At 40.2% G+C, this 19,455-nt stretch overlaps 1 protein-coding gene across 1 annotated transcript; it reads left to right on the top strand.

Annotated features, from left to right (window-relative positions):
- Positions 1–4,547: 4,547 nt before the first annotated feature.
- pecam1a (platelet and endothelial cell adhesion molecule 1a) lies at positions 4,548–16,940 on the top strand. The gene is made up of 15 exons (XM_069710021.1): positions 4,548–4,653; positions 4,767–4,790; positions 6,111–6,404; positions 7,279–7,575; positions 7,665–7,928; positions 8,079–8,366; positions 9,847–10,146; positions 10,238–10,519; positions 12,236–12,374; positions 12,495–12,562; positions 12,733–12,786; positions 13,421–13,510; positions 13,609–13,665; positions 14,280–14,302; positions 15,509–16,940. Exons 1-15 carry the CDS (start codon positions 4,599–4,601, stop codon positions 15,650–15,652), a joined length of 2,379 nt encoding a protein of 792 aa, XP_069566122.1. The 5' UTR covers positions 4,548–4,598; the 3' UTR covers positions 15,653–16,940.
- The last annotated feature ends 2,515 nt before the right edge of the window (positions 16,941–19,455 follow it).

Genomic DNA, 19,455 nt, shown 5'->3' with positions numbered 1-19,455 from the left:
CCTCTCTCCATCTCTCCAGGATCTGCAACACAACAGTCCGCTGTAGTGTTTTGCTCAAGGACACTTCAGCAAGGTGGACCGAACACAAGTGTATCCACAACAAAGAGAAAGAGAGAAAATAAATGAGGCTCATGTTGAAACAAGCACATGAGCACAGGAGGCCTTGGATCCAGGTTTTTGTTGGGAGTGAGCCCACAGCAGGCGTCGCAGAGCAACGGACTCCCCCCGTGGAGTTTCAGATGGAGCTGTCCACACACTGTACACCCTAAATACATGTGCTGCACCGGCTGTGCCATGATGCACACATCCGTGAGAGCTCAGCGTTAATGTTCTGCTGTTCGGAACAGTGAGCATGACTTTTCTCTGTGTCCCCTCTGCTACTGTAAACCCGCTGCTCTACCAGGACCCGCAGCATTGTCTGATTCTCCCCCAGTAACCCCGGGAGAGTCGATGCAGAGAGCCTGTCACAGCCAAGCCTCTCAGATCATTTATTATTGATTGGGCAGACATGAGGTAGGTGGAGCGAGGAGGACCGAAAGAGACAGAGAAAGTGAGAGAAAGTCAATCACAAGACCTCTTTGGAAAAAAATGTGGTTGTGGCAGTCATGGAAAAGACTACAGCGAAGCATAGGAACGTCAGCAGACATTTAAATAAATTAATGAAACAGTATAGCCGGGACACTTGACAGACAGTTGGTGAAAAGAAGATGGAGGAGAGCTTGGGCAGGAGGTTGTGTGGAGCAGATAGCCTCAAAGCTTTGCCTTGTAGCAACACTCTCCCTGCTTCCTGCAGGCTGTTGTGCCACGGGCACAAACATCTCCATGTCATAGCTCATCAACTGTGTCCCCAGCCTTGGATCACCCAGTCCACTGTGGAGGGCGGGAAAGTCTTTGGGGAAGCAAGTGACTGAATTCTGTCAAAACATACCCAGCCAGGGAGGACAAGATGGAAATACTCAATATCTAACTGTGGAGAAGCAAATTCATTCTTATTCCTTTAACTGAAAATCTTCTCTTCCTGTTTTGTTCCTTTATTTGTCCCCTAAAACTGCGATAGTGGGAATGTATTTCTCCGAAGCCTGACTTGATTGCTCGTAATTGGACCCTGTAGATTTTTTTTGCCTCAGAGCCGAAACACATTTCCCATCTCGTGTCTTTCAATGGAGTGTTTTATTATCCTGCAACATTTCCCGCAGGTCAAAATAAAGCAAGGAGTCTAAATTAGTTTTTTACTCATTTCTTCATGTTCTGCTCTTCAGACTAACATGTGTAACAGTGGATTGTACTTGTCTAATTTAGAGCACATCAGTACGTTCATCATGCTCGGTATGACACTCCTTTGACGCACAAACCCTCTGTGATTCATAAAGTTCTTTTCTTATTGGTAACATTACGCGCTACACCTGCTTCAGTCCATAAAAAATTTGCACAAGAAACTCTATTTGAAAGGATCATCTCATATATTTCTGTAAATTGGTTGGCATCAGCCCATGTTAAGGCTTATACTCCCATTTGTGAAGAAGTCACACTCATTATCCCTCTAATAAAGAAAGCCTCCTTCATGAGATGCATAATTGCAGTGGTTCAGTCTTAATACATTGGGATCTCTTACTGCGTGAAGCAGTCAAAAATAGACCCAGAACCTGTTTGAGACAAGTGCTGGCAGTACATAGCCCGCAGCAAAGAAATCAGTCACAGCACCACCACGAGCCCACTAAGAGCTGAGGGTGTCAGTGGTACCACCATGGCCACCATCAATCACTCTTTTCAACACTCTCCTTACAGTCATGAGAAGACAGTAAAGACACGCATACACAATGTTACACGATGCTCATCCAGCAGAATCATTCAGTTTCAGAAGTCAGGAATTTAAAAGGAGGAAAAACAAAGCTGAAATTTCAAGAAAGCAAAACCAAAGTGACTTTCAGTAAGAGCTCAGTGTTCTCCACATGGTCCTCAAGGTTTCGCTAGTTCCTTCTGAAAAGTAGCATAAACGTATCTGACACTTTAGGAAGAGCTGTGGATGATGAGTATTTGTGTTTGCATGATCTCTGTATCAATTCAAACCGGGGACACGCAACTTTCAAAGAGGACCATCTAGATGGGGACATATTTTTTGAAGCAAATGTTTTGCAAGTTAATGATATGAATACAAAGGCTCTGATGATTATCTGCTTCAAGTTGACTGAAGACTTCTTAGTAACTGTCTGAAACTGAAGCAGCTTTGCTTGGGTGAAAATGGGTAGCTAGCATGCTAGCTTGCTTGATTGAAGGTTGATTACGTCATCTTAGCACCTTGACACAACCGGCTATCTATTTCTGATGTTTGTTATCCCATCTATTCCATCCACTAAAAGCCAGATTTAAATTCATGTTCAGGTTAATTTGGACAAACTGGGTTTTAATTTGAAGGAGTCAGAAAGAGCCCTGGAAGGATTGTAGGCACGGTGCTCCAAATATATCTGCTCCTGTTCGTGTTTACTCCTTTTGAAATGATGATTAAAAAAGCACAGTAGGGTGCACTCTGATGAACTTATTGTCAAGTGCTGTTTACTTACTCATCTTGCTTGCAATTCTAACAAATACTTTCAATATCTGCAAGCCATTGGTTCTTCTTTTGTGCAGCTAACTAACACAAGCATAAGGGAACAGCCTTTATTGATACTGGCACAATACATGTTTACAGCTTAAGACAGATAAGAACAGTTTGTATCGGAAAACATGGTGGTCATGAAGTTTACCTCTTCAAAATTGTTGTTTGAACATTGTGGCAAAAATTAAAGAAAGTGGGAGCATAATGCAGATAAATCTGAAGGATGAACCATGTGAGCTTTGACTCTGCTTCTTTTTCTGTTGATCTTTGGCACCTCTCAGTGGTCGTAGTCAAGAATTGCAAGATGCTGCACAGCATTGCATAATCAAAACTGGTATTTACCATAAGTAGAAATGCAGTAACCTTCTCAGAATTAAGATATTTGTACAGTTGTGTATTTTCTATTACAGTCTGTGATTCATTGCATTCTTTCCTGTGTATATTATACTGTTAGAAATATTTAAGTTTTGAGTAGAGTAAGTTTTCTCACAGGAGATCCACAGACTTTTCAGTTAATAAGGAAATACATTTAGGACAACTCCACGGTTTGTTATGAGATTAATGTAATTGTGTCCAACTGATTGACATGTTGATATCTCAAACTAAAGCCATGATAATTTAATCTATGCCCTTATCTTTTCGATTTCTCCTTTAATTAAGTTAATTACATCTGATGATGTCCATCATATAAATCAACACAGATCACTCTACATTTTTCCTATATGATGATTGTTGCTCATCACAGTTTCATATCAGAGTTTAGAAGAGAGAAGATGGTGTGTGGGTTAAAAGGTTTGTTTTGTTTGTACTAGATATATTTAATCAGAGATTGGATCATTACAGGAATCCAACAGAGAGCAGCAGCTGACATTAAGGATTAAAGAAGTGAGATTGGGTCAAGGAAAGTATACAGGGTCAGATCAGTCCTATAATGAATGAATGCACACAGAAAGATTCACACAAATGTATTTGTGGGTGGATTTTTGAGACTTACCTGACGTGACACGATCCACAAATGCATAAATGCAAACAATGCGATCATCGTGCCCCCTAATCTACACTCATGTGATTAGCTGAATAGGAAGGAGACACCTAATTGGCTACAGTTACTTCCCTGCTGAAAAAAAATGCATTCGTGGTCAAGTCAGGACAGCCTCAAAACTTCCCATGCAAATGCAATGAAGTTCATAAAACAAACACAGTTTGTATATCAACGTGAAATGTTTTTAATGAAAATTACGAAGACTTTCAAATTTATATCTTTGGGGATTTCAATTATATGTATTTAAAACAAAAAATAATTGTGTGTCCATCAGAAATGTATGAACCTTACTTTGATATCTGTGGAATTTATTTTACATTCATAAACATTGATACATAACTTTGTGTGCGTTGAAATCTCTTGATAAATATTCTTGTGCTTTACAAAATACTTTTGTGACTCAAGTCATTTACATATAAATCCCAAAATAAACTTTTGAATCCTTCTGCATTTATATGAGACTGATTTGACTCTGTAAAAGTAGTTTATTTGGGTTCTTGTGTAATTCTTGATGTGTTGTTTTGTTTAGTCTAACTGGAGAGCAACAGCGCAGTGTCTAATATTAAAATTGTAGTCAGAGATTGTGTAATTATAGTTCAAGATGGTGGGCATTCATTCACTTATGTAAGAAACACTGTATCCCTGCTGAGAGAGAACTGAGGAGGACTGAAAGGCTCCTTCTTATTGTTTAATTTTCACTTCTCTCGTCCACCAATAAAAACAGTGAAGCAGGTTCCTGAGGAAGTAGCAGCCACTTCCTGATCTGTCAATCAGCACAAGGGGTATGGCTGATAAGACAAGAAACACGCCTTCAGTACCACGGCCTTAAACAGAGTTGGTCTTCCACTCACGCCACCTTTCCTCAGCGAGGTCCTCCCCTGTCCCTTGCCCTGCCCTCTTTGGCCTCTGTCTCGTGTGCCGTTTGTATCGTAATCACACAGTGGTTAACCTCCTTCACTCAAGATGGGCTCTAGACCCCCCAGCCTGCTGCTGCCGCTGCTTCTCACCACCAGCCTCTGTAAGGACCCACTGCTTTATTCATTTAGAATAAAGAAGGTTCCTTTATTAAAATCTAATGTCCTGATTCTCACCGCTGTTTTTTCTTTCCTCCTTTCTTTTTTCCAAACATAGGGCATTGTGCAAGAGGACAGTCGTGTAAGTATAACTGCATTATACTTTATATTTAACTCTGGTTTTATGATTGGTCGAGGGGGTGGTAGTTTTTCCAGCATTAAGACAGTTTGAGGTTATCCAGTCGTCCCTGTATTCAACAAGAAGGCTATTTTTACCTCACACCCCAAAAAGAGTTATTTTTTGCAGGAAATTGGCATTGTTCTGTGCACTCCTGGCCTCCTTGATATTTTCAAGTGTTTAGCGAGATTCATTGAAGCTATTTTCGGTTGTCACAGGTGACTCCGGGGTAATCTTTCAGCATCAGCTTGAGTTTAAATGAACGTCCCAACTTTCAAATAAACAGCAGAAACATGAATTAAAGTGCTTCTTCTTCTTGTTTTCTTCTCCTGCCGAAGTTTATCTGGAGTTCTTGACAAGGAGAATAAATTGCCATTTAGGTAGATGAATGTTAGATGAGAAAATGTATATCTGTTATGTTTGCTACAGCCAGCATCCAATTTGTTAAGCTTGGTAAATAAACTGGAAAATGGGGGGGAAGTAAAGTTAACAAAATCCACTGACCAGCACCTCTAAAATTAAATTACATCTTTTTAGCATGAGGTCGCAAGTAACCAGTAGAGACTCCAGGAAGTTACCACCTTTCTGTCACATAACTCCTAAAAATGCAGAATTTTAATTTTTAAGCTTCAGTTTTTATACATATTACAATAAAGAAGAGAGATCTGACATACTAGTGACAGAACCAGGGGAGCTGTTTCTTCCTGTTTCCGGTCTTTGTGCTAAGCTAAGCTGACCAGCTGCTGACTGTAGCTTCGTATTTGGCGGGAAGACAAAAGAATAGTGTCAATCCTATTAAACTCTCCCCAAGCAAATAAGCAAAGTTCCCAAAATGTCAAACTATTTTTTCAAAACTAGAGTTTGACAAAAACATTTTTAGCTTTGAGTGAAACTCATGTCAGACTACAACCTCCAAAGTCAAGAATGAACATCCTCTATGTCGACATGTATTTCTACAGCAGCTGAAGACACAGAGTCATTCATTGCCTCAGTCACTCTACATCAACGAGTCTGGTGTCCAAACCAACAGCAGCACAAAGTGATTGTTTCCGGCTAAACTGTGTTGTTGTTGCTGAGGGACTGCAAAAGCTGCGATAAATCCATACAGCGTTCCCAGGGGAAGTCGAGGGTCAGACACTGTTTGTTGAGGCGTCTTCCTTCAGCTGCTCCTGTTTACTCTGCAGATTGAGAGCACCTTCCTCTTGTCTCCATTGATGTTGGTTTTCATCTTTCTTTCTAATTTCTTTGCATGTTTGTGTATCTGTGTGACACTGGGAACAACAGCCTACATTATAGATACCGTTGGCCTAACAATCCAACCCAGCAGCCAAGTTCAGAGCGGGACGGCGGTGAGGATGCACTGCCAGGTCAGCGTCAGCCACAGCAACATCCCTCAACTGACACACACGTTCCAGCTGACGCGTGACGACGTTCCCATCTACTCCTCCACCACCACAGAGGACTCAGTCATGTACGAACTCAACCCAGCCAGAGCGGCCGACTCTGGAAACTACGAATGTCGAGTCACAGTTATGGAGAAGAGCAAAGCCACCATCAGCCAGAGGCTGGAAGTTACAGGTAGAGCTGCAGATGAGGCCAGAGTTCATTTAGTTTCTGTCGGTTTGGTTTGTTTATCTTTTGTGCATTTGTCTGGCAACTTTAACAGTCTGTATGTATTTTTTAACACTTACAGAGTTAAAAAATATCACCGCACTAAAAAGTTTTCAAGTAAAAATGACTACAAAGTAACATATTAATCACAAACTTCTGTTTATCAAATCCATACAGTGTGTGCAACAGCCAATGCTGCATGAGTGGTTGACTTACAAGTCACAAGCAAGCTGATAACTTTAAGAGACTGTGATAATTAAATAACAAGTTCCGACCATGTGTACTTATAGTTTTGAATCAAAACCTTATTTATGTATCATTATGTCTTCACTGAAATTTCCCAGAAGAACATGTTTTAACAAAAGTAAATATAATTTCTGCCCATCACTTATATTTAATTTGGTTGCTTTATTCTCAAAAGTTACCAAAAAATACTACGGCATACCTGGAAATGCCAAAATGGCAACAAAGCCACATCGTAAACACCAGGAGTAGTGTTGAATCATGATTCTCAACACCCAGCGAATGAAAAGCAAAATATTACTCCTCCAAAGAGAATCCCTGAACACAAACTGTAGTCTAACTTAGAAAAAAAAACTCCCAAAATCTAACTCTTTCATCCACAATTTGCTTTGAAATCTCTTAATATGTGTAAGCTGCAAGGCAACACTAGCTGGTGTAGGCGAACATAGGGGTTTTCACACACCCAAGAGTTCTACATCTCCCCAACCCAGACAGCTCAAATGTGTGGACTGTATCTTTACACTGTATTTGAATGGATATCAGAATGCAGAGTGATTGCTGTGCTTCTCTTTGTCCCGGTGGGGTTCCCTCTCCTCAGGCCTGCAGACCCCTCATCTAGATCTGAATAATGTAAGTCCTTATGAGAACGAGGAGTTCGTAGCCACCTGCACCGCTCCGGAGGAGAAAGGACCCCTCGTATTCAGGTTTTACCAGAGATTCACGAGCGGAGAGCCTCAAAGGATAAAGCAGCTGGCAACCAATGGGAACTCATCAGAAACCACGCTAAAACTGAGGCACATCGGAGACTGCTTTCTGTCCTGTGACTATGAGATCAATTTGGTGTCTGGGACCAGACGCTCCAACAGTAGCACAGAGGTTCAACTGATAGTTAAAGGTGAGGAGATCAAGTGCTGTTTGGTCACCAAGGAAACATCAGATTGCTTGAGGAAGGATCGTCTGAGTATTCTGTGTTATGTCTTGCAGTGCTCAGCATTTCCCCGGTCATGAGCGTGATACCCACCAAGAACTTCTTTGAGGGTGATACAGTGAAAGTGATCTGTAAAGTGGTGAGCACTCTTCAGAACATCGAAGTGTTTTTGACAAAGGACAGCAAGATCCTCAAGCAGGTCGCAGCCATGGCACTCACTCATGAATTCACGGCTCAGGGAGGTGACTCTGGAGAGTTTGTGTGCAAAGCCGAGTGGAGCAACGTGCAGAAAGAAACCTACCAAACGATCAAAGTCACAGGCAAGCACCGGATATCCTCATAATTATGAAGTATCTGATATGACATGAAGTACAGTCTGAGGTTTAATGCCTTGTATCTTTTTAAAGTGAAAATATATTCTGTAGAAAGACAGTTCATTGTTTGATTTTTGCTGTCTATAACCCCAACAGAGGTGTTTTCTAAGCCACAGCTGACTGTGGTGCCCGCAGACATATTCGAAGGAGACAGCTTCCAACTGACCTGCTTAGTCTCCATCTACGTTCCCGAGAGGATCAGCAATGAAAGCATGCGCTTCTACTTTTACAAAGATGGCGTCACACTTGCCGGGGAATCGACGTCAAATCAAATCACTCTAACACACTCTCATAAAAATGGCAACTACACCTGTAAAGCCCAGACTGATGCTTTCACAAACATTGTCCTCAAAGAAAGCCAAATACTCGTCATCAAAACCAAAGGTAAGTCAAAAGAAATGCATGAAATTACAATTAATTGGATGTTTTAGGTACACAGCAAGACCAATAGCAGCATAATATAATCAATAGAGATGTTGAACATGCTTTAGCCATGTTACATGTTGGCGTGTCGGTTAGTCCACGAATTTCAACTCAAACATGACAATCAACATCTACTTGATGGATTTTAGATTTTGGATCAAATTTTGTTTAATTACAAGTCAATGAATTGTTTAACATGCATGCTCCTCTCAAGATGAATTGTATCGTTTTTGATGATCCTCTGATTTTTCATTCAGTACCATCATCAGGTCAAATTTCACTTTGTTTACTACTTTGGTTTATGATGAAATGCCTGAACAATCAGACTCAGCCCTGCTTTATTTTTTTGTACTAAATGACAAATGTTAGCATGCTAACAGTATACTAAGATGGTAAACATGATGGCCATCATAAGGGGAACAGGGGAAGCTAAGCCACCTCTTGTTTATTGGCAACTATAGACAAAATTGGTCATTTGAACAACACATTTTTGAAGAGTCATATATTTTATACTGTGATGGATACAGGCTCGTTGAATTAGTGGTGACCACTTTTGGGTAATAATTTTTTTTTTTTTAAATAAAAAATGTTTTGCTGTTCTCAGTAAATGATTTATATCTAACCAGTTAAGATACTATTTCTCAATAACAGGCCAGTTTGAAAAAAATCACACATGATCAATGCCTCCGTAAGTTATAATAAGGGGCTATACTCTCAGCATGACGTTAGTTCTAAACTGTTGGATGATACATGTTTGTTAAAATGGCAGGAGTGGGGTAAGTTGAGCCAGTTCCCCTAATTATGAATAATATTATTAAAGTATAGTTAAAGCAAAGTATTAATTCTACACTGCATTCTGTGACATTTTAGACCAAAATCCATTCTCTATAAATGGAGGACAGACAGCGCCTCAACTCCAGGTGTCCCTGTCCAGGTGTAACCATCAGTTCCCTTTTCACCTGTACATTACGAGCCATTTCAACTTGCACAAATGCAATGACCTCGACTGAATTTATTTTGCTTTGATGCAGCACTATTTGAGGGGCAAATGTTCGGTTTTACTTCAACAAAATAAGTAGCACAATTTACTCTAATGTGGCTCGACATATCCTCTGCCTAAGTTCAACTTGCCCTTCACAAGGGGCAAGTAGAGCCCACAGACTACTTCTTTTCTTTTTTTTTTTAAGTAATATTTTAAAAAGCGTTTATATTAGAGCCAATGTGATTATTCCCAGGGATGTACCACGTCTTCATATATTTGAACATATTTTAGTTGGAGGCATTCATGTCATTGTCTCACTTTCAGGATGCTTCCAGTACAAACTGGCTCATCTTACCCTGTTCTCCCTATGTTCAACATCAGTATAGTAGCATTGCAGTACAGCCTCACAGAGCTGCTCCTGTGGCTGCAGACGCTCAGTCTTCTTTATCTTCTTCCCAGTTCCTGTTTCACAACCGGTGCTGAGTGTGGTGGGAGGTACACTGGTGTTGGAGAAGCGCTTCCAGCTGCTCTGCCACAGCGACAGCGGCTCTCTGCCCATCATATACACCCTGCACGGCCCTAACAGGCTATCTGAGATCAGGAAAGTGACCAAGCCAGGGGAACAGGCTGTCTTCAACTGCCCTGCCATCTTCAAGAGCTCAGAGCTAAACAGCTTTCTTTGCCACGCCAAAAACAGCCCACGCAAGCCTCCCACAGTCGGAACAGGACAGCAGCTGCTACGTTCAACCAACATCATAGGTGTGTTGGATGCAGGAATGATGATGCAGTCAATTAAACTCAAATTAAACATGTTGATGTGGAAGTCCAACACACATTTTACTTCATGCAGAGCCTGTGTCAAAACCAATGTTGACCTTTCCTGCTGGCATGGGGGACATCTCTGAGGGGACCAGCTTGACTCTCCTCTGCTCCATCCTGAGAGGCAGTCCTCCTATCAACTTCACCTGGTACCACAACGGGACGAAGGGAGCTCTTGCTTTCAAGACCTCCGATAGAATGGAAGAATCCTACAGCATACACAATGTCAAAGGAGAGCACGGAGGGGGATACTACTGTGTGAGCACGAACCCGGCCAACGAAACCAAACAGAGCCACATTGTCAAGATTGGAGGTTTGTTTTATCTTCAATTTATAGAAGTAATGAAGCGTGGTGTGGGACTGTGAGGAACAGTTACACTTTTAGGGACTTAGGATGCTCCATGTGTAAAATTATCTGGACTAATGCATTATCAACAAGCAACCAGTTGTAAGCACTTGAAGTTTTGTTTCTGCTTGCCGGTCGGTTTGAGATTTGGCAAGTTCCCAGTCTGACAGCAGAGTTGTATTGATAAGCATGAACAGTGTTTGTTAGGTTATTAAAAAGTTAATAGGTGACCAGTAGTTACCCCACTGAAAATGTAATAAGTAGTGTAACTATTGTAATCCCTTCAATTTATTACACGATTACTTTTTGAATACCTTTCTAAGAAATGTTTTCGATAAAACTGAAAAGTCCCAAAAAATATGTTCCAACGAGGCAATGAAAACATCATAACAGTACTCAACACAGGGATGATAGAACTATTAACAGGGCTGAATGCTGTTCACAGTGTTTTTGAACCTTTTAAAATTAAAAAATCTTGTCCAACGACAAGGCCGTTCGCCTTGGCGTGGTTGCTTAGAGTATTGCATAATGACCTGATTGGTAGATGAGAAGTGGTGCTAATTAAGACAAGAGAGCCAATCAAAAACAAGGTTCAAAGTTGGAGTACACTGCCAAATGAATGGAGCCAGAATGGACGTAGATAAAAGACATTCCTGTACAGCGAAAAGCTGCAAAGCAGCAGAATGAATGTTTTATTCTATACAGAAGCATTTTACCGAAAATAATATATCCAGCTGTAACCCCCTTTGTAATCAACATTTTGAATAGTAACTGTATTTTAATTTCTCAGTACCTGTAATGGTGTGGAGGGCAGCAGAGTGGTGCAGTGGTTAGCACTGTTACAACAGTGAAAAGGTTCCGGGTTCCATCCCGGGCCTTTCTGTGTGGAGTTTGCATGTTCTCCCTGTGCCTGCGTGGGTTCTCTCCGGGTACTCCGGCTTCCTCCCACCATCCAAAGACATGCTTGTCAGTATATTGGTGATTCTACAAATTGCACTTAGGTGTGAATGAGAGCATCAATGGTTTTTGTTTCCGTCTGTCTCTATGGGTTGGCCCTGTGATAGACTGGCAAACTGTCCAGGGTGAACCCTGCCTTCGCCCAAAGGGAGCTGGGATAGGCTCCAGTCCCCCGGTGACCCTGTTGAAGATACAGCGGGTATAGATAATGGATGGATGTAATGTTGTGTTCAGACCAAACGTGAAGTGAATTATTCCCACGGAGCGATAACACATAAGAATCTTTACTTTTTTTTGTAGTTGGATCAGCACCATCAGAGTTCAAAGGTTGTTTTCTGACACGAAGAGGACAGACCAACTTCAATATAAAAACTAATAATAATCAGTGTGAATTATAGGACCTATAATTTTTAAGCTTCAATCTAAAGTAGGAGCTGGAATTTGCAATTAAATACCTTTTGGCATCCAGGTAACGCTCTCATTTATAAACTGGGTGCAGCGCTAATAAAATAAGGACTCAACTGACCTTCGTCAAAGTCTAACATGATTATTGAAATTAATTTCATTATTAAACACTTGTATGAACACCCAGAACTGAGTGTTAAACTACATTGAGCCAGAAAGTTTGACGTTTTGTGAGTACTTTTGTTATTGCTGTGTTTTATAATTAAGTCTTAATGTAATAGTCATACTCATCCATATATCTGGTTCAAATGTACTCTGCAGTGAAGTTGGCTGGCTGGAAGAAAGGTCTCATCATAGTCTTCTGCATCCTGATCATTCTGGCCCTTATTCTTGTTATTGCCTTCAAAACCCGACTCCTTCGATTTAAGAGGGAAAGCACCCTCACCGGCAAGCTGTCCGTGTGAGTAGTATTTGTCATGTTCTTATCAAACAACATGTAAAGGATAAGTTATGTGAGTTTCGAGAGCACTACGCCCATTGAGCCTCCTGTTGATTGTGTGTTGTGCCAACTTTGTCTTAGGAAGTCAGCCAGCACCAAAGCAGAGCGGCTGAGCCTCACCCAGGCAGAGGTCAACGATGCTGCAAATGGTAAAACCTCCTATACCCATTTAAAAACTGAGCCGGTAATTGTACTAAAAAGAGCCAAATATGCTTTAGTTTAAGTATGATAGAAATATTATCTCACCTTATGTAGAACCATGAAAGCAGTGCTGTAGATTTGATAACTTGGATTGGTGCTGGTTTTGTTCTCACTGTAGTCACCCCGGGCATGATGGGAAAAAGTATTTGGAGTGAACATGTCTCTGGCTCTGGTGAGTTTGCAGACCGTTTTTAATCTCATTCATGTTTTGTTTTGTTTTTTTATTAAAGGACAAGCCTTGCACTGTTTTTGTTACTATAATCCATGAAAATAACAAAACTATGTGTTAGTTTGACTCGCAGTAAATGGCTATAATAGTCCATTTGTTCCTACTGTTAATCTTAAAAACTGAACAAGTACATTGTCTTTTAATTAAAAAAATTTTTTAAAGAGGCTTAAAGGCTGCAGCTGGCCATTATAGTTTTGAATCACTCAAACAGCAGTAATTCATGTCTTTGCAGAGGACTTTTTTAAACATGCACAAAATACAATACAGCAGCAGGAAATAGGATGTGGATCAAGTGTTTAGTGTAACAAAGGAGCATCCCACACAGTGCAACAATATGGGTCATTGATATGTTTGGAGGTCACTGCCACAGAAAAATAAACTCATAATACTTTTTAGTTGCATCAGTTCATGTTTGTTTTGGTCTTTTTGTGGGATTTTTTTTTTTTTACAAGAAAGAGAAAAATAGAAATATCCCCAGCTTTATTCATTTGACATTTTTGTTCAATACTTTACTGTTTTGTTTAAAATAACACAAAATACTATGATGTTTACATCTCTTAACTGTATTGTGCTGCAGAGTCTGATGACCAGATTAGTGCAGTTGCTCCAGAAAAGCCAGAACCTCAATACACTGAGGTGCAGATCAGACAAGCAGATCCCGACAGAGGTGAGCCTCCTTCTGAATTAGAATTTTATTTTAGACACACGTTGACATTTAACTGCAAAAACACAGTCTAAAATATGTATATATTTGTTCCACATTAGCTCCGGTGAAACAGGGCTCGGACACGGTCTACAGCGAAGTGCGTAACTCCCAACAAGGTATGACTAACCTCCCACTCTTCATACAAACTCTTTATATGTTACACAGTGACAGAAATCAGGTCACTGGCATTTGAAAAAAAAAAAAAAAAAGCAGCAGGAAACTGGATCAACTTCCACTGTAAACATTGGCATTGTTCGAGAAAGAATGTCCCATTAAAACAGAAAGCACAGACGCCAGGTGTCCACTTCCTGCTTTCGTCAAAGAGAACTTCCTGTTCTAACAGACCCAAACAGCGTGTGCATCCGTCAAGACTAAGTGAGCAACACGCTCGATTGTTCGATACTCATGGGAGAAACTCTTGGCCATTGTTCAGTCATGGGCTGCTAATAGCTCCATAAGGTTAGCTGGACTGCAGTAACACAATGAAGCAGCAGAAGTGAAGAAAAACACATGTTTTCTTTTGCAGTTTGTCTCCTAGGAAGAGACTTGCTTATCGGAAAAGACTCCCATTAGCCTGAACATATTAGTATGAATGTGTGTTGTGTGATAAGCTCCCTGTTTCCTGGGAACAGAAAGCTGTTCATGGGAGCGCTGATGATGACACACGACATCCCTTAATCCTCAGACTCCTTTTGTTTCCTGAGCTCATCCTCTGGCTTTGTTTTTGCAGGTGTTCCAGATCCGGCTGATGGTGTAAGTAGCATCACAAACACGTCACAGGAACAGTGTACACATACTACCAACTCTCACACACACACACACACACACACACACACACACACACACACACACACACACACACACTCGTGAATTTATTGTGTCTTTGGTCAGAGAGGGGACAGACACAGTACAATAAATGGAATCCCTGTAGAGTCATTTTTTTTATTGTTTTATTATTATATATATTTTACTGCTTCATAAATTCATGATAATTTAATAGTAATTTTGTAGGAAGTGTCCTGTAAAAAAAAAAAACCTTATCACTTGGCACTAGTTATGGGCAAACCCTACACTACCTCATCAATCATTCCTCTTTCAATTTCTCACACAATGTACAGCGATACAATGTCTTCTGTCGCTCTGAAGGAGCTTTGGAGAAATATCCCTGATGATGTTACTGTGGTGTCATCAGGATCATTTCAGCTTGGATTGATAGTCAAATGTTTTTAAAGAAAGCCTGTGTTAGTTGTTGGATTTCAAAGATGTGGGCATTTAGAAGACAGAAGCATCCAGTTGAAGTTTTTGAGGTACTTGGCTGGCAGGTTGCTCCAAGCATCTTAGGGACTTCACCACATGTCTTCTGTGTATTTTGGTTCTCTCAGTGTCCTCTGTGCTCTCATATAATCCCAGATTGACTCAGCGATGTTGAGATCAGAGTTCTGGAGCGATCTTATCAGACTCTGGTCGTATGTTTGGGGTCATTTTCATGCTGCAGAATCAATTCGGGACCCATCAGATGCCTCATGATAGTATCATGTGATGAATAATAACCTTCAAATCTAACATGCAGAAAATGTTTCTATATGAAGACTTAAGTTAACAGTAATTTAATGAGGCTTACATTGAATAATTCCTCCAAGGAAATGTCTCCGGAAATTAACAACTGCTTTGAACTTCATCTCTTTTTTCCTCATAATTATTCCCTGTAATTTAACAAAACTATTTCCAGTAACCCTTCAGTTTACTTCCAGTAAACCTAAAAGAAACTATTAGGAACACATAAAACACATAAATCACTTTGTACCTTTTGCTTCATGACGAATGAGTTGACATCATGTTATCAGTCACATTATATGATTATTAGTGATTATAAATAGTCAGTCTGTCATGCTCATTAATATTTTCTTCCAGTCAGTGATCTTCCACAAATAAGTGCCTTTTCTTTTCTTATCTCAAAAGGTGTCGGTGGAATATGCACAGCTGAATCACGATAATGATCCCCCCAGTGAGCACAGTAACCATGGTGACCACAGCGTCAACGATAACCGCATAGATGAGATTGACAACAGTGTTAGCGTCGACACCGTTGACTGCGGAGAATGAAAATATGACCTGAAGCCAGACTGTTAACCGACAGGAATATTTGCGCCTTTATTTATCCGGCTTGTTAATGCAGCTGAATTCTTTGTGCTGAAAGATCTTGAAAGCCCCAGAACAATTACATACTTTTGAGTATTGATTTTTAAAATGTTTTGAAAAAAAAAAGAAAAAATTAAAGTGCTTTTGTGAAGTGTTTTTTGTTTCTTTCAATGGTAGATTTGTGACCAATCTGAAATCTGAATAGGAAGCGAGCTCTTTGTAGTCAGCAGAGTGGTGATATCACCTTTTAGCAGTGATGGAAAGCAACTAAGTACATTTACTCAGGTACTAAAGTACAATTTTGAGATAGTTCCATATGATGCTACATTTTACTTCTCACATGGTTTCATTTTAATAAATGTTCGAATGATCCAAAATCCCACCACAAATCAAAGATTATAGGTAAAGTCCAAAAACGGAAAACAGATTTGTGAATCAGAACTTTTTTTTTCCTTTCTTCTCTCAGTAATCATCTCACTGCCCTTTAGATTCATCTGCACTCCCTGTATTTAAAACTGGATACAAAATAACCACGACCCACTTACTAATACACTTGTGCTTTAGTTTTATTAATATAATGAAGTCATGTCAATTCATATGTTAGTCAGAGGGACCAAACCTGTACTTTTACGTTAATACTTTAGCTACATTTTGCAGCTCATATTCATATAATTTTATTCAAGTAGGACTTTTCATGCAAAAATTTCACTGCTGTAGTGAAACCTCTGCTTAAGTAAAGGATCTGAATACTTCTTCCACCAGTGATGAATGTACATTCATCAGATTCCTCTGCCGTGAGGATCAGTGATTTCACTTTAAACCACTAGAGGGCAGACTTCAGGCAGCGCTGCATGGAAACTTAGTGCCATCTGGCTGTGATCTCCATTAATGTAAGAAGGGCTTTCACAGCTGCCACCATATCAGGAGATATCCGTTTCACTTTCCATTGCCTAACATTTAATTGAATGATGTAATATGAACTTATTCAAGGTCTCCATACACTAAATATGTTTAACAGGTCAATCTGTTGTTGATTTTGACCTCATGAAGACTGTGTGCTTTGCGAAAATGCAAAACTAAACATATACAGACACTTTACACCATAAAAGCTGAGCTGAGAACATAATGCATATTAGTTATAATTAGTTTATAATGCATATAAATGTTAGTTCGTACTGAAGCAATTATGTGTGTTTGATTAAACTGTTTGATTAATCATTTACCACAGAATAAAAATAAAACAAAACGTGGAGCCCGCGCTGACTTCTCTGTTTGATTTGTTTGACCAACAGTGCAAAGCCAATTTAAACTGTTCAAGGCACTACCTTTCTTTATGTCTTTTTTTTTTTAATATAATTTAAAGTGATTGTGGGTGATTATATATGGTATAAAAAAATCTTACACACAAGGGATCCCATTAGTATATGATGCAATTGATGTTCCAAGCTTTTGTACAGACTTAAGTGCTGACGAAACCTGGTAAGTGTTCCATGGAAAAGCACCTGTAACAAAGTCTGCAGGGACCCAATTTATGTAACGTATCTATCTATTTACGTATCTAAACTGACCACGCATTTGTGTGGAGCTTCAGATCCATTGTATTATTTCTTATTTAATTATTTCTGAGAATTTTCCCACATTGTTGACTGATGTCCTAAAGCCGTGTCCTGGTTCCTTGCTGATCCACCTGTGTTATCAGAACTTTTGACAGACTGGGGACAAGAAGCACAGTGTAATTACTTTACATACATTGTTAAATTTACTATTATTTCCAAAACATACAAAAGTAACATCAAAATTAGCATTTTTAAACTAGCATTATATCCAGAATCTCATGTTTTATCGTCCTTTATAAGTTTATTGAACCCTTGTTTACACCTTTGATCACACTATTCTATTGTTAGAAGTTTATACACCACAACCTGTGCGGGATGGCATGTTAAATAGAAAAATGCTTCAAAACATAAAAGTGAAGTGCAAAACGACAAAAAGGACCAGCAAAGATTTAAACTCCATCCTGCATGAGGCACAATACAGGTGATCCTGACAGCACTAACACATGTCTAAGTGTCCTGATGAGTTAAGACAGTGAACTATAGCATGCCCAATAGACCTTTCACACCTCACTTGGCATGTCATAGCAGGAAATGTACAGTTGTACACGACAATATTAATGTAATGTGCTTGCATGATTTACTGGGTAACTTGATGGAGCTGAGCCAATATTTACAAAACAGATGTCACATGCTTTAATATGTCTGCGGTGAAAAGGACGTTTCCCAAATTCCCATTCCTAAAGTTTAACCATCCTTTATTTTACAATCCCACATATACTTTTCATTATTGTGAAACATCACAAGTCTTCTATAAAAGGTTACATAACTTGGCCATTTATTCTAGTTTCTGCTGTACATGTGCTTTACTGTCACATATTTATCCATTTCTATGGATTACGTTTTCATCTGTTTTTTTTCTCCTCCTGTTTTCTCTGACCTCTTTCGTGGATGTCAGAAGTGCACTGTCCTCATTTTCACTGTTCCTGAGAGCTTGACACTTTGCAGATACGAGGTTTTCACCATGCCAGCAGGTGGATGGGGACAAGCTGAGCAAATTAAAACTGTGTGTGTGTGTGTGTGTGTGTGTGTGTGTGTGTGTGTGTGTGTGTGTGTGTGTGTGTGTGTGTGTGTGTGTGTGTGTGTGTGTGTGTGTGTGTGTGTGTGTGTGTGTGTGTGTGTGTGTGTGTGTGTGAGTATAGCGTATAGATTATGCCCATTCACATCTGTGTCTGATCTCTCCTCCTCCACCACCACTGAGCTTTGTTCATCGCTGCGATTGTGCTAAGTCTTCATGAATGTGTTCATATGTGACACCACTGTGTGTTATAAGATTTCCCGGGTTTACACTTCAGGCCTCTGAGCTCTTCTCTGCTGAATGATATGCATGTTTTTTTGGGCCTCTGCAGGGTCCATCTATGAAAGGATATGGCTTCATCTCTGAGGTGCCAAAATGAAAACTCACTCCGGCTCTGAGTACAGAAGCACATCTCGGTCGACTCATGCTTTATTAATCATATTACTTAACCAGCAGGGCCTGACAGGAGGGAACAGCATATTCTGAGCTGCAGCGATCGAGCACACAGGAACTGATACTGTGTTAAATTAATATCAGGGCTGTGGGTTATACAGCAGCGTTAGAAATAAGCTGTGGAGGTGTAATTAAACTGCAAGCAGAGAACTTGTATTGGTTTTTATATTTGGATACGTGTAATCAAGGCAAAATCACAAAGTCACCCAATACCCATTTGAAAAGGAGTCTTTGCTTCAAAAGTGTTTGTGTGAAGCTGCCAGGGAAGGGAGAAGGCTAGGAGTGCATTCCTGTGGTTCATTTCAGACACTGTACACTTTTGCCCAAGGATGGTCTTGTTATGCCTTCGGATCCTGAACTGTGTCAGGGGACAGATGATGGATTTACTACTGCTCCTAAAGTTATGACATGTGAGGCCATTCACCCTGACAAACTTTTGGGATTCCTGTTACAAAAAGGCATGCCCCCCCCCCCCCCCGGTCACATGAGCGATACTTGTGGTGTGTATAGAGTGTTAGCTAAAGGGGCCCCTGGGTATACTATGCCCGGAGCAATAGATCAGCCTAACAGGCCCTGAACATTCCTCTGTCCGCTCTCTCGCCGATGCACGTACGTTGTTTGTGTCTCTGCTGCGTAACCCGATCCAGCCCCTCCTGTATCTGGAGCACAACTCCTCAACTGCC

This window comes from Brachyistius frenatus, unplaced genomic scaffold, assembly GCF_029030835.1.
Source record: "Brachyistius frenatus isolate BFR_SWC_R1_liver_20210118 unplaced genomic scaffold, ASM2903083v1 Contig_88, whole genome shotgun sequence".
Taxonomy (NCBI): Eukaryota; Metazoa; Chordata; class Actinopteri; family Embiotocidae; genus Brachyistius; species Brachyistius frenatus.
Note: the sequence above shows the minus strand (reverse complement) of the source record. Positions and strands in the feature narration are given on the sequence as shown.